This window comes from Podarcis pityusensis (assembly GCF_964106645.2).
Source record: "Podarcis pityusensis genome assembly, chromosome: 2".
Classification (NCBI taxonomy): Eukaryota; Metazoa; Chordata; class Lepidosauria; order Squamata; family Lacertidae; genus Podarcis; species Podarcis pityusensis.
In genome coordinates this window covers 76,581,274-76,597,499 of record NC_138029.1, presented here as the reverse complement: position 1 = coordinate 76,597,499, position 16,226 = coordinate 76,581,274, and the positions used below count along the sequence as shown (strand labels likewise).

General features: G+C 39.2%; 1 protein-coding gene across 17 annotated transcripts in view; it reads left to right on the top strand.

Annotated features, from left to right (window-relative positions):
- Positions 1 to 16,226, top strand: part of PBRM1 (polybromo 1) — a 58,960-nt gene that overhangs the window by 36,783 nt on the left and 5,951 nt on the right. For 10 of the 17 annotated variants that reach the window (XM_080995351.1, XM_080995366.1, XM_080995365.1 and 7 more), the window contains 9 exons: positions 62 to 207; positions 378 to 535; positions 1,589 to 1,772; positions 2,727 to 2,937; positions 3,882 to 4,083; positions 8,707 to 8,871; positions 12,812 to 12,958; positions 14,741 to 14,808; positions 15,620 to 15,836. In XM_080995351.1, the coding sequence (XP_080851477.1) occupies positions 62 to 207; positions 378 to 535; positions 1,589 to 1,772; positions 2,727 to 2,937; positions 3,882 to 4,083; positions 8,707 to 8,871; positions 12,812 to 12,958; positions 14,741 to 14,808; positions 15,620 to 15,836 (1,498 nt within the window). The remainder of the gene's footprint in view (positions 1 to 61; positions 208 to 377; positions 536 to 1,588; positions 1,773 to 2,726; positions 2,938 to 3,881; positions 4,084 to 8,706; positions 8,872 to 12,811; positions 12,959 to 14,740; positions 14,809 to 15,619; positions 15,837 to 16,226) is intronic. The other 7 variants (XM_080995357.1, XM_080995356.1, XM_080995355.1 and 4 more) reach the window with 3 other exon arrangements.

Genomic DNA, 16,226 nt, shown 5'->3' with positions numbered 1-16,226 from the left:
ATTTTATTTAAGAAGAGTTGCACAACTTTCCCCATTTCTTAAGTCTGTTTTTATTTTATAGGACAAAGAAGATGTTCCAGTAGAAATGGCAAATGGAGAACCTGGGTGTCACTACTATGAACAGCTTTGTTACAATGACATGTGGCTGAAGGTTGGGGATTGCGTCTTCATAAAATCACACGGTCTAGTCCGACCACGAGTTGGCAGGTACCCTTTTTCTCTATAAATATAGTTGCATCATTGAAAACTGATTCAAGTCTTTCATGTACAAAAGCAAAAGATGAATAAAACCGTAAAGTAATTGGGGGGAATGGCTCAATTTTTGACTTGGCGATTATCTTGGGATACTCTGAAGCAAATCTTTTTCTGTTTTTCAGAATAGAAAAAATGTGGGTAAGAGATGGAGCTGCCTATTTCTTTGGTCCAATCTTTATACACCCAGAGGAAACTGAACATGAGCCAACTAAAATGTTCTACAAGAAGGAAGTGTTTTTGAGTAACTTAGAAGAGACCTGCCCCATGACATGCATTCTAGGTAACCAAATAGTATTGATGTTTTTTGCTATAACTTTTGTGTTTTGAATGAACAGTACAGTTGGGGGCTGGGGGAATCACTCCAATGCTATCATTTCCATTTCTTTCATGTTCTTGCTATGTTTCATGTTAGGGTATGGTATACATAACTCATTAAACCTGAGTATCTAGTACATAATAAATTCTGTATGATAAATTTATTTGGGGGTTTTTAAAAGCCCTTTTCATTCTTCTAGAACTAGTAACAGAGGAAAATAAATGTGCTTTGAAATCCAGTAGGTTGTTTACTAGATAAGGACATTCTCATTGTGTTGTGTATGGCCCTTGGCAATACTATGGTCATCCTAAACAGCAGCTGCTGCTGCTGACTCAATCTACCTGTATCACATTATTGCCTACTTTACTAGAAGTATAAAGGCTTTTGAACAAAATAATCAACTAGACTTGAACGGTGCATACAGTTATTTTAAATTTTCTTAAGTGAATGGTTTTCTTGTTCGTGTGAAATTAAATTGGCTCTGTTAAGGGGAGGAGAAGCTGTTCGACTTCCAAAATGTTCGAAAACCAAATCGCGGCTTCTGATTGGCTGCAGGAAGCTCCTGCAGCCAATCAGAAGCCGTGGAACCCCCATGGGACGTTCGGCTTCCAAAAGAACGTTCAAAAACCGGAACAGTCACTTCCGGGTTTCGATCATTCAGGAGAACTAGGCTGTTCGAAAACCAAGGTACGACTGTATTTGTCATGAAGAGATCCAGCAAGGAAGCACTGTCCTAATCCAGCAAAGGAGATCCATGTATGAATGCTGTCATCATATCCATTTAACTTCATGGATGTGTCAATGTGCATAGGAGATGCATTCCCTGCAGGAGTCCCTAGTCACATGCAACATGTGAACTGGAATGAGGCTTAGGTGTTCCATTGTAGGCTATGTGTGATGAGTCAGTATATTGTCATGAACTTTTTGGTGGTTTAAAGTATGCAGGCCTGTTAACAAAAATTCGCTTTCAAACTGTTAGTGTGGAAAACGCTGCTACTTTATTTTTCTCTCTTTCAGGAAAGTGTGCTGTGTTGTCTTTCAAAGACTTCCTCTCCTGTAGGCCAACTGAGATTTCTGAAAATGATGTTCTCCTCTGTGAAAGCCGCTATAATGAAAGTGACAAACAGATGAAGAAATTTAAGGGATTGAAAAGGTTTTCTCTTTCAGCAAAAGTAGTAGATGATGAAATTTACTACTTTAGGTACGATGTTTTTGCTTTTAAAGCATTATCGGAGATAAGGGGGGTAGAGATCTTTAAGTTGATTTGACTGTAGGAAAAAATGTCCTTTATAAAACGTAGTGGTATAAACTGAAGCATCTTCAGATCCATTGAACATAGAGGGCCATTACCTCGCCAGGAAGCTAACTTGGCTATTCCAGAAATCGAATTTGTATTGGGTCCAGGAATTAGAAGGGTCTCAGGCATACAGCCTGCCATCCCCCTCCCCCCGGCCAAAGCAACAGCTCACAACATTATTTTAAATAGGCAATGGTGAACTTGAATATAGTCATTTATTTTCTGCCAAGATGTATTTCTTACTTAAAATATCACTGCACAAAAATAGGCATATTATCATTTTAGATAACGGCTGTAGAGAACGACATCCTTTTCACTGAAGGATTTGCAATTAGAAAAATTGATTTCATTGCTAGAAAAGTTTAACATTAGCAAACATCTTAGAGTTGGCTACCAAAGCTATTCTTTTCTTTGTGGTGTGCACCTACTTCATGGAAGATTTCTAAATAATTATTCTGTGCAGTTTCAAAATTGGGTTCAAACAACAGCTGCTTACCTTTTTCAAACATGCCACTTTTTAAAAAATACGTTCCTACTTCCTGATGCAACACTTACTGTAAAGCAGAATTAGGAATTATGGGCCAGATACAACTAAGCTGTCACCCTAACGGAAACCAGCATGAGTCCCACTAGTGCAACAGGATATTCTTTCCTCTCCTCTCCACCACTCTCCCCAAATCTCAGCAGGGTCAGGAGACCCCCCCTCCCAGAACAGGGTACAGTGGGGGGAGAGGAGAGCGTGTTCCAACAGCACAAGTGTTTTTGCTTGGCATACAAATGGATCCCCCTTAGTGTGGCGTTGAATTCTATCCTATGTTGTGCAGAGAGGGGTTTTATTCATATGGAATACTTTCTTAGGAAACCCATAATTCCTCAGAAGGAGCCATCTCCCCTTCTGGAAAAGAAGATTCAGCAGCTAGAAGCCAAATTTGCTGAGCTGGAAGGAGGTGATGAAGAGATCGAAGAGATTGCAGAAGAGGAAGGTGAAGTTACAGAAGCGCCAACGATGCCTCAGCTTCAGAGTCCGCTTTCTAATGAATTGGATATAATGCCATACACTCCTCCACAGGTAACGTCTTTTACAAAATCACATAGTTGAGACCTTTCCCTCCTCCTCTTCCTCCTCTGCTGAAAAGATGTGTGTTTTGGCTGTAGTGAGCTATATACCAGAAATGCAATCTTCAATGTTACTTTGTCAATATACAATTTATTTTCTTTTTAAAAGGAACTGCTTGGAGTTCTTCTATTGAATACACATTATATATACTTTTGTAAAATCAATTAAAATATACTGAGAACAAATAATTTTGTAACTCATGTGACTTCAAGTTATGTCTTTCATTTAATGCCATTTAATGCTGGGGAAATTGTGATTTGTGGTGCAGCAACTCATGTAAATGAAAATTTTTGGGTAACCAAATAAGAAATAAGTCGCTTTTGGGTTGTTTGCAGTTTCTAGAAAGTTCTAAAAGTAATTTGGAAGAATATTAATTAATGGCAGATATACTGCAGTGCTGCCCAGGTTTTGTAAACCCAAGAGGCAACTACCACTTCCTAGATATGGCAGCCATCTTCCCAGATTTGCCCACCCAAATACTCTTGCCTCATTGACAATGATCCAATACAGTCGTACCTTGGTTTTCAAACAGCTTAGTTCATGAACAGCTTAGAACTCGAACGTCGCAAACCTGGAAATAGGTGTTCCAGTTTGCGAACTTTGCCTTGGAAGCCAAACGTCTGGCACAGCTTCTGCGGCTTCCGATTGGCTGCAGGATGCTCCTGCAGCCAATCAGAAGCTGCACCTTGGTTTCCGAACGTTTCGGAAGTCGAATGGACGTCCGGAACGCATTCTGTTCGAAAACCAAGGTACGACTGTACCATTATCAGCTTAAAAATATGATCATGAAGACAAAAAGGTCAGAAATTGAGGATTAGATTCTCTAGCCTTCACTTTCTAACTTGAGAATTTTCTGTTACGCATTTATGACCATAGGTGTGTTTTTTTCTCCATAGTCCACTCCCAAGTCTGCCAAGGGCAGTGTAAAGAAGGAAGGATCAAAGAGGAAGATCAACATGAGTGGTTACATTCTATTTAGTAGTGAGATGAGAGCGGTTATTAAAGCTCAGCACCCAGATTATTCATTTGGAGAGCTCAGTAGACTTGTTGGAACAGAGTGGAGAAACTTGGAAGCAACCAAGAAAGCAGAGTATGAAGGTAAATTAAAGGTGTAATGATGTGAAACCTTTTTGCCCTTTCAGAAAAGACTCAGTGTCCTTTTGAGGGCAGGCAACTTATATTTCTGTCTTTGGAGCTTTAAATATATAAGTGCTCACCCCATAGAAACTTATAATGCACTAAGACAGGGGTTCCCAAACTGTGGGCCGCAAGCTTCATTCAGGTGGCCCATGGCACGTTGATGCTAAATATTCCTACTGATTTTTAATGGTATTTTATTGCTTCTTTTCTTTTCTTTTTATTTTATTTTATTTCATTGCATTGAAGTTCTATGGAATACAAATTATAAGGCAGTAAAATACAGCATAAAGATATGCTACAATTAAAAATTATTATAGCATTTATCACACCACATTGAAATTACCGCAAGAGACAGTAAAATCATTAAGTGGTCCATCAACAATTTTAAGGTGGTCATGGGGAGGGGGGAGTTTGAGAACCACTGTACTTGAGGGAATTGATAGTGGTGATGATGCCTCTGGAACAGACCGACTGAGCTGCCTGCTAGGGAGGAGCCAGGGGCCCAAGAAGAAAGTCATCTAAGGTAGGTATCTTCAACCTGTTCAGACTCAGGACCCACATCTAACCCAAACATGTATTTGGAGACCCATTTCTTAACCTTTTACCATATGTTTCAATGATAGTAGTGCTCCTGTTTGCAACCTACCTTGGACCAGACTGCAACCCACCAGTGGGTCCCAACCCACCAGTTGAAGATCTAAAGGAAGTGAGTGGGCTTGAAGTAGATTGAGAGAGGAATAGGGAGAAGGAGAAAAACTGGAAAGGAGAAGTAGCAGAGTGAAAAGTTGAGCAGTGGATGGGAATTGTAGAGAAGCAGGTTTTGACTAATATTACCAGTGCAAGCTGCTCAACAGTGGAATAGATTGCTGGAGGGGTGACCAGCTCTCCCCTTTTCTGGAGGTATTTAAGCAGAGGCTGGACAGGCATCTGCCAGGAAAGTTGTAGTTTCATCCTGGATTGAGCCAAGGAGTTGCACTAGATGACCGCCAAGGGCCCTTCCAATTCTATGATTCCTATAGCCAGGAGCTGCAAGAGTGAAGTTCAAATACTGGTTTCAGATAACTAGCCCAGCATTTAACATCAGGGCACTAGTACATGCTGCATAGTGAAGATACATAGAAGCAAAATGGAAGGACCACAGAGAGTTCAAAGCAATTAAAGAAGTTTAAAGCAGAGCAGAGAAACGTGTGCTTTGTCCTTAATAAATCAACTAAAATACATTTATTAGAATGTCTTTGCCTACTTAACCCAAACAGATGTGCTTTTGTTTCCCTACCTCAAATTGTTATTCTGCTCCCTGAGCAGCATAATAATATAGTCAGCGTATAATAATCAAGCTCTTTCATGTACTCACAGGTAGGTTTTCATTAAAGCCTGCGTGTCTTTTGTAGGATGCATGTTTCCAAATGTTTATCATCCTAAACTCGTAGGCTAGAATGTTTTTCAGGTATTTATTGCAGCATTAGAAAAGAAAATTTAGGAATAATTATTAAGCTCTGAAGATGATACGAAGTCATTTTTAAGCAAGTTTGATATTCAGACTAAATGCTGTTGGTCATTGGATCTCACTTTCCTTTACTTTGGACTTGCTGTATCATTTCTTTGCGGAGCTAGAATGATAGATGGTTCCATTTCATTTCCTTTTTTTCAAACTCATTCCTTCCTACATGTACTGACACATAGAAATGTGGACACATTCAGGCAATCATATCTTAGTTTAATAAGCCAAGACATGAACAAGTTGTTTGGCTGTTCCTGCAGTCCCTTTCCACGAATGTGCAGGCCAGAAGGTCTCCTTGACTGAAGTTTCACAGCATGCTTGTATTGGAAAACTATGTTTAATGGGTTCAGAACAAGCTAGAAGACAATGCCATGGTTCATTTTGAAGCTATTAACCATTGTTTCCCATGTAACCTACAGTGAATGGAATAATTCTTTGTTCATTCAAACTGCAAAGGAGCTGATTATGCACCCATGAGCTTGTTCATACCTCAGTTTATTAAGCTGAGATACAATTTTTTTGAGCCAGTGTAATGTCTCTGACATTTTTCAAAGCAATAATGTTGAGTTTCCCTTTAAACCATGCCATTTTGAAGTTCACTCCTATCCATCATGATTATATCCCTTTTTATTTTTCTTGGGACTACACCTTGGTATTGACATCCGTGCTAAAGTTTTCTTAAGTATTTCTACTTTGGTCCTTTATAATTTGATTACAAATTTCTGTTCTCAGACTGACATTTTATCAGCCATTTTTGTCAAAAGGCAGATTTTTCTTTCTTTGTAGATGAGGGCATGGATGGAGATAGCAGGCAAAGCAAAGTTGTTTATTTTGTTTTGTATGTTTTGTTTAAATAGATTTATGGACAAAAGGGAAAGTATCTGGTATGAAGCTGCATTAAAAATTAGAAGGAATTTTCTTTCCTTAAGTGCTTTTAATGAGCATCTTAGAATAGACTCATACAGGGTTTATGTACTGAATAAGTGCCATTTAGTAAGCAGTGAAAATGGATTTTAATGGAACTTTGAGTTTTAAACCACCACAAATTCAAAACAGAATGTTTAAGCACTAAACAGTCAAAAGCTGTGCATGACAAACTTCCCTGATAAGCAAAGTAATTAATAAATATGCACTATCAAGAATTTTTTGACATGATAAATTAAGGTTCATGTCTTAACATTTCACTGTACCCAGTGATTGCAAGGTGAGGTTTGAAGGTTTGGGGGCTGGGTTTGCTAGATTTGACAGTGAAATTCCAAAGCTCAGCTCCTGTGTCTGCTTGGTACTGTTGAATTGCTCTGTCAATATCACAAGTTTTTGTTCTCTTGTCTGCTAGCATCTGACACAAACCATTTAGAATAAAACCATTGCTGAAAGATTGGCTGCTGTTTTGCTGAACGTAGTCCTAATTCAAGTCTCTAGAATTTACGTGATAAAAGAAATATTAATCCAATGAGTAAATATTAAGAACCAATTCAGTGTGATGTTTTCTTTTTGAATTTACTATGAATAATCAAAATTCATTTTGATAATCAAAATGTCTTTTTCATAGTTAAAACAGAAGACGATATAGTAACTCCTTGCCTTTTGATCTCTTTTAAGGAATTTGTGTTATGAAATTAATCATATATTGTATGCTTAAAACTTTATATATATGCACACACACAGGAATCTATGACATAGCCTTCATTTGTAATCTAGATTGTTCCTTACTAGTAGACATACTACAGTAGACATAATTTGTGTCTACTGCAGTTGCATATCTGTGTGTATTTTCTCTTGTGCTCTTTGATCATGCCTGTAATTTCACGTCCCCCAAATATAAGTTTGGATGCATTATTTCTGTTCCTAAATCAAAGAAGGTGCAAAAAGAATCATGCTTTTCTTGTTTGTCTACATAAAATATTAAGTCTGTTGGGCAACTGGGATATATGAAATGCTGTGCTAGGAAACTAGTCTTTTGATGGGACAAATTGTGCAATTGTCTCATTCTTGTGGTTTTCTTACAAAATTTACATTTTTTATCTGGGAAGTAACTTGGAAAGGGATGCTGTATTTGTTCGATAGTTTCCCCCAGGAGTTCAGGATAAACCATTATGCTTGCCAAGCCTCTTGAGTGTACATTTAGAACAATTCCTTTATAGATGGAAAAAATGCTTTCCAAACAGATTTTGTTACGTTTAGCAAATGTATTGTTCTCATGGTAGCTGAAGAAGCTTGTTTGGAAGAACCAAGATGGGTGGAAAATAGAATTTCCCTCCTCCTAATCACTGGGCTTTATGTTAAAGATGGAGGTAAAAATTGGGACAATACTGGCCCTATTAAAGTCTAACTGGATACTTGTTTTGGATCAGAGCAAATCCGTTGACATGTACTGTACTCTGTAGCTCACCTACTCTGGAACAGGCCCACTGGCATGTACAGAATGAATCTAGACCTGACAGGCTGTGAATTGCAAATGTGGTGCGTAGTATCTTATGCCAAGCTGTCATGGCATGCGTATTTCTTACTGCTGAGCTGCTACTATCTGATGGTACCATTGATGGTGGGACTTTTAAAAAGGTCATCAGCTCTAAAACCGCATAGCTTGGATTCTGAGAACCACCAATGGAAAGTAGTTTGCGGAAGGAGACTTTCCCATTCCACCCTCCCCTCCTTTGCGTCCTCCTCGAAAACCTTCACCTGTTTGGGGGCAACTTCCTCCTGTAGCCCCCTGCATCACATTCTGTTCTGATCAGAGGGTCCCCTGACCCTTAGCAGAAGCTTTTAGGGGGCACAGAGGACTGCAGGCTGGAGGAAGCCTTGGTTCTCGGGATCCAGGCCCGCATCTCGTTGACTCTTTTGAGGCCCTTTCATCGTCGATTCTTTAACCGTCTTTTTGTTGGCAGCCAAACTAAGACAAAATTATGTATTGCATTTTCAAAAATAGCCTGTATTTCCCCCCACCCACCCACCCACAACTGAAGCCTAAACTTGTTGCCAATGTTGACTAGTCCTTTTTCAGTGATTAGAGAATATTTTTTTTTGAAATTCTGGGTTACGAAACAGAACTGAAAGTCTAAAATCTAAAACTTTTGCAGAGCGGGCAGCTAAGGTTGCTGAGCAGCAGGAGAGAGAACGAGCAGCACAGCAACAGCAGCAGAATTCCTCCCCCCGGGCAGGCACTCCTGTCGGGGCTCTAATGGGGGTGGTGCCGCCACCAACACCAATGGGGATGCTCAATCCGCAGTTGACACCTGTTGCAGGTAAAAAACAAATAGGGGCTCTGACCATTTTTTTCCCTTCATCCACTTTACCAAACTCCTTCATAACTCTGAACGCTATTCTTGGGTCACTTTATTTGTAGTGAAAAAGAAAAAAAATAACTATTAAACTTTACCTCATAAAACTTTTAAGTTCAAAACAAACACAGATGTTTCCCTCACTGGTAGAAATAGCACCCCCTTAATCCTAAGCATGCCGTCTTATCCCGATGAAGTCTCTGCCAGCTCATTCCCTGGTCAGCAAACTTGCTCCTGGTTTGTACTGTTAATTCTATTTTGTTTCCTCTGAACGCTGCAGAATCTGGACACTTGGGAAAGAGTGGATGGTTTTCTCAGGTGGCACGTCATCAGTAACATTAGACACGTTCCGACTGTGAGAAAATGTAATATGATGCCTTAACGTGAGGGTAAACCTGAGAACTGATTTCATCCATCAGTTGAACTGGCTAGGGGTCTTGGCAGTAGTGTTTAGTGAGAATCGGAAAACATTTATTTATTTCATAAAATGCATATACCACTTGAATGTAGAAAACCTCAAAGCGGTTTTCTTTTGCAGGATTTTGGGTTTGTGTGAATTGAGCAGCAAACCCTCCCATGCCACTGCAATCCACTTTCATCACTGTGATATTTCAAAAGCAATTATATTGTTCAGGCATAATGCTGAACCACACAGTTTAGTATTTTGTGCATGAGTGTCAAGCTTATGCTGTCTCCCCTCCTCCTCCTCTTCCTAAGGCGTAGCCTTGAGGAGGAGCTGGGAAGCTTTCATTTCCATCTTAAACTCTAGCTGTAGATAATTTTACATATAGGACTTGATTATCAAACCATGCAACCTAGTTTTGTGTATTCAAATTTGTCAAGGCTCTACCTGTATTAAGCATCCAAGCTTATCTAGTTCTGTAACTGAGCAAAACAGATACAAGAACAGGAATAAATATTTTGCATTAGGGTGTTTGTAGATTTGGTTTAGTTTAGGTCTCCATATGTTCTGAATCTGTATTTGAAAATAAATACATTAACTTCACCAGGATCTAAATACGTGTTTTTAGAGGCATTACATGCAAACAAATTGCAAGGCATTTTATTCTGATAATATTTAATGTGGCAGAATTGTCTGTTAATAGGACCTAGCATATAATCTATTAAATTTATTTTTCTTTTAGTATCACCATCTCATTAAAAAACCCAATATACTGTTTTATATCCAGTTTTTCTCACCACGTTATCTTAACTTACACCTCACTTTGATTCAAATCCGTTTATAAACAGCTTTTCTTGAAACACTTATTTTGTCTGAAGAATATCTTCAAAAATCAGCAACTAATGTAATTCTCTGGGAATAATTGCAACATTTCTGCAGGGCAATGTAATGTAAGCGCAGCAAAAAGGGGGAGCAGCTTTGGGACGCACTCAGAGGTTTGAGAGTGGCGTTCTGCTCATGAAACGGGGATCTATAAGATTTTGGTTCCACTTTCCCTTGCACTCCGCAAAAACCTGTTCCAGAGGATTGAAGGACCCCCTGAAACAGGCTGGGAAGTGGTAAGGAGACTGCAAAGGAAAGGAGAATAAGTGACAGGGAACTATTCGTCTTTAATAGAAAGTTGTCCCACTGATTTACATGATATGATGAATAGTTTGCTAAACATGTTTCACTGCACCTCTTGTTTTCTTGAGTGAAGTTTATCAGTTGAAGAAAGAGCTGGAGCAGCATTTTGTCTAGGAGTGCGCTGTGAGCCAAAGTCCTCATTTCAAATCTCCCATCAACCATGGAAGGATGGGAGAAGGAAGCCACTCCCTCTCATCCTCTGCTCACAGCCCCATCCTGCATATACTATCCTACTTACTTGGCTGCTATAAACATTACTGGCACAATGTTTGCAACATGCTTTGAACACTTGAAGTGTGTGATATAAATGCTAAATATAGCTACTAGCATCATTGTAATTGAATGGCAGCCAGTGTTGTTTTCACCTGATCGCTCAATACGAAATCTCAATTTACAGTAGAATGTTTCCAGATAAATAAATTTTACACAGCTTGGTTCTTAGTTTTTAATTTGTTGCTGTGAATTTGATTCGTCAGGGCTGCTGAAAATCTAGTCCAAAAATGTTGCATTTTATCTCAGCTCCATTTGTAAAAAAATAAATAAATTCCTTTTCAGTTCTGTTTTTGTTGCATATGTTGTGTAGAGATTGAATATTAAGCCATTTCAAAGTTTTCAGAAAGCAATCTGTATTTTTTAATGGTTCCCTTAGAAGCCAGACCTCCGCTTTGCTGTCAGGTGGATTGCCAGCACCATTGTAGAAGAAAATCTGTCTCTCTGGTGTTCGGTTCAAGGAGATGCCCGTTCTTTCCTATAACAGGGCAGCAGCATTCCTAGATCTGTAGCTTTTACAGCATAAACCTGTATTTGCGACATATCTCCACTTGGGGTTGATATTATTCTTGTTCGTTTTACTAGTTTTATGTTAAATTTTCTTAAGTGAGATTACACAGGCATAAAATTAGAGCTATTACTTCCAAACTTAACTTTCCTTCAGTAGGTAGGTCTGAATATGTATAAATCATTCCCTGAAATTATCCACAATATTGGTTCCAGCCTTGCAAATAATCAAGTGATGCTTGAAATTATCATGTGACAAAGTATTTCTTCACCACTTTTGACCTCATATAGAGCCCCCAAAGCAACTCACAGACATAATTGCCATCTTTTTCTCAGAATACCTTCAGTGATTTTCCATTATTCTCCCCCAAAACCCACCAGCCCACCCACACAATCCCATTTTGCAGGGCACTGGCCTATATCTCTCAGAACTCCTCTCCACCAATCCTTATTTTCTTCTCTCTCCATAATATCTCAGAATACTTCTCTCAGTCACCTTCACTGTCCCCCTCGCCCAACAATCCCCATTTTTTCCAGTCAAAGACAACCCCCACATTTCCCTCATTAACCACCCACTAACATTTATCTCTCATATTACCTCTTATTCTACCTCTAAGATTACCTCCTATCTCTTCCCTTTCCCAATTTTCTATGGTGAAGACCCTACATATACCCCCCCCCCCCCGCTTAACTCTCCATGATTATTCTCAAGGCACCCGAACACAGCAATCTTTACTTTCTTTTCCGGTGCCCTTGATTCTCTTCTGTCAAGAGACTTGTCCATTTTGCCTTCTGTTCAGTACAATACATGATTCCTTGTTTACATTGCTATAGTATGCTAAAATTAACATTCCTTGAAGGTGAAGAATTGTACTGTGCGATACATTGCTGTTTATAGTTACCAGTAGTGTAACTTGCAGCAATGTGAGCACTTAAGATGATTGTGCAGTGAATATTCTCTGATGAAAACGTCCATGAAGTTTTTACTGTCATGGCACATGAAAGATAAGGTCTCTCTCTCTCTTTAATATACCTTCTGTTTTAGTAGTCTTTTGGCCTTAATGAAGGTGAGAGATGGGAAGCAGCTCAATCTATGCAGTATTGTTAAATTAATTTCCCATATGTGTAAGTGGTAACATCCTGTGTAAGTGAAAAAGCCATAAACAACCTGAATGCCTGGTATACATACATCTTCTGTTAAGCTACATTGCTGTCCCATGAATTTTTGAATGTGCATGTCGCAATCTTATATACTTTTGTATGACTGACAAAACGTTTTGCATTTGCTTGTAATAATAACCACTTAATGATTCTAAATGCTCAGCTGGTTTCCTCCTGAAGAATATGCCAAAAGGCTAAATACTAATCTGTTCTGAATACGATATCTGGCACTGTAACAATGTTCATTTTTGCAAGGTACTAGTTGTAGTGTTGTATGGCAGTACCGAAGGTGCATATCTGTGGGTAGTGCATGTAATTATTATTTTGATCATTTTGCATGTCATTGATGCATGTTTGAAATTTGTTGTGTCCTCCAAGGCATGCTAGGTGGCTATCCACCAGGGCTGCCAACTTTACAGGGCCCAGTTGATGGCATTATTAGCATGGGCAGCATGCCGCCACTTCACCCTGGGGTGCCTCCACCCCACCAACTTCCACCAGGCATGCCAGGCATCCCACCACCGGGTAAGAATGACCTCATTCACTCATTATCTCGCCTCTCTGTTCTCACCCCATTTAACCAATTGCCGTGGGAAATGTTTGCAGCTTGTGCATTTGTAGCTTAACTGCTTGACTTCTGTCGAATGCTCCAGGTATGTCTAGCTCTCTAGATGTGCAAGGTGCATTGAGAAATATACAAAGTATATTTGCCAAACATCTTGGCATGTATGATACATGTTGGCAGAGCAACAAATGTGACTGATCCAGCAGCAAAGGAGTTGACCATGGAAATACCCTTGTATTTTTAGCATGAGTTTTTTAAAAAGTGTCAAATAGATCTGGCTTGAACGGTTAAATAGAGTATTGATGACACATAATTCCTAGTCCTTCTGAAACTGTTGAAGGTGATGTTGTTTGTTGAACTGGACAATTTCACTACCAGACATGGATCTTAAACCAGTATACTCTTAGTTTTTTATTTCTTTGTGCACCATTAGTTCAAATATACACGCCCTGATTTCAAACAACTTCATTTAACAGCAAATCATTTAAAAAAAAATGAAACCCTGTAGCCTGATTTTTAAACAAAGCAAACTGAAGCTTCAGCCAAGGGGAATATTAGTGTCTGGAGAGGTTGAAATGTGGGTACAGGCTTGTTATTTAACATACAGTTCATCCAGGTTTGATAAATACTTAAAAGTAAATGTTCTCTTGTGATGTGGATCAATATTTATTCAAAACCATGAATGAAACATTAACTAAGAGAAACAGATATTTTGTTTCCAATTATTAAACTTCTATTTATAGGGAGACAGGGGCTGTTATGGAACCCTTGTTCATTGCCCCCTTCTCCTTTTTGCTGCTGCAAATTTTTCTTTCACTTTTACATGGTATATCATACTCCTTTTCTGCATGCAGTGGATAAGCTCAGCTGTTAATCTGTGGGCAAAAAGTAATGTGATTTGCCTGCTTTATTTCTAAGTATGTTTTTCACAGTAGTGTTCCCCTAAAATCTGTGAACATGAAAAATTGCCTTTAAAATCCCTTTTTTTCTTCAAGCCTGCTAGGGTATACAGTTAACATCCAGCAATCAAGAATTTGAGGATTTGCAGTGAGAAATGAACTATAGCTTTGGAATATAGATGTGTGCCATAGTTTATTTATGGCTCGTTGTGCTGTTGAACTTTGAACAGCCATAAAGTGCTTGTGGATGTTCACTATCATTGCTAGGTTTCTCTATTTTAAAAACACCTTGTCTCCTTAGCTGCAGAAACAGTGTTACTATGATTATCATTGATGTGTTAATTGCCTTCTATGCAACCATCTCAAGGCTATTTGCATGTAAAAGATTTAAAAAATAGTTAAAAGCACAAAACGAGATACATTTAAAAGCAATGCTAAAACCCCAATAAAGTAGACCCATTTATTCAACAAGGAAAGCCTGTCATTGTTGGATAGAAATGACTGCATATCTGATCAAAATTCCAAACTGTATCCTTATAATCCCCAGGAAGGCTAGTGCTGAATAAATTGTAAACATGAAGAAACAGCCACCATCACAATAAGCTAGCAGGCCTGTACAACTTCATGAGTTCATTTGTGATGTAGCAGCAGTCTTTGTGAGGTTATTCTCAGAGACTATAGAAGAGATTATTACTAGATGAAATAATTTTGGATGGAAGCCCACCAAACACCGCAAACTGTCAGTCAACACAACTTGCTACTTCTAATAAGAATACTTAGGGGATCATATTTTAATACCTGTAATACTCCTTTTTTCTTTTTCTTTTACATTTTGAAATACAGGTGTTATAGGTCAAAGCGTTTCCTCCATGGTAGGAGCCCCCTCAGCAGGAAGTCCTTTTGGACAGCAGGTAAGTGATTTAGATAGGCATAGGAAAATCCTATAAATCATACTCTCAAAGGGTTTGTTTTTTAATAAATTGACCTCACGCAACCTAGTGAGTTTATTGTTCCTCTTATTTTCTGATATTGCCTCCTTACTACATCTGGCATGTGATTTAATGATGTAGGAGTTAGAGGATAAAACTATCCCCTCAGATAGTAAGAGCTAAGTAAGGCAACAGGTGCTGGTGAGGGAGAGCAGGTGGGAGGGCAGCATCCTTCTCCAGCCCTCCAAATACTTTGCACTACAACCAATGTTAAGGGATTATAGGAGTTTTGGTTCAAAGCATATGGAAGACACCACATTGGGGAAAGCTGCTCCAAACGATTCCTTGTTCTTTTTTTCATGGCTATTGATTTCTTGCCCTGCTTTCTTCCTTTTGCTCTCAATACCATTCCCTGTAATCTTCGCCAAAAATCAATAAGTAAGATTCCAGATAGCCAAACAGTTAAAAATGTGATATGTATGAATGTGTTGTGCATGGAAGTGAACGCCATTTGTTTTGTGGAGATTTCAGGCTGTCTTGATATAACAACGTGAAACAGGTTTTGTTTAGATTTATTTTTTTGGCACGGGCACATTTCTCACCACACCTGAGGGTAACCGTTATTCCCTTAAGGATGTTTCAGATGCTTTTGCTGTTATACCCTTTCCTATTCTTCCCTTTCACGGAACCGTCTATAGAAACACAGTGTTCGCCACTTATCTTTGGTTCAATGAGATACTACAATCGTCAGGCTATGTTTGACCTTTTAAGGTATTGTTCTTTACTATTCCAGATGGGTATCCTTGGTCCACCAGGTCAGCAGGCCCCACCTCCCTATCCTGGACAAAATCCAGCAGCCCAGCAAGTTATGCAGCAGCCAACAACTCCTATGTTTGTCTCCCCTCCACCAAAGACGCAAAGGCTTCTTCATTCTGAGGCTTATCTGAAATACATTGAGGGTCTAAGTGCTGATTCGAGTAGTATTAGCAAGTGGGACCAGACCCTTTCAGGTAAGTCTACTTGCAGTAAACACAGAGACCCTAGAATTTTTTAATTTTTTTTGAGGCTGTCCTTTTAATTCTACCATTACTGTACAGTACTATACTGTATGAGTGGTTTGCCCAGTGTGGCGGAGCTGTAGCTGCCATTTACTGGGAGGAGGGGCAAAGTAGCTATAAGACTGGGTTACACAAGTGGGGGTGCTGGCTTGTCTTTGCTGGTGTGCTGTGCAGCCCCGACCTGTGCTTGTGCCTCCCCATCCCTTAAAGTGGAAGTAGCATATCTGTGTATAAAGCCCTTCATCCATCATTCCCAACCATTGGTCATGTTGACTGATATCGCCAACTCTCCTTTCTCCGGCTTTTAAAACAGCTGAAATGAGAATGTTTTATGCATTCAGA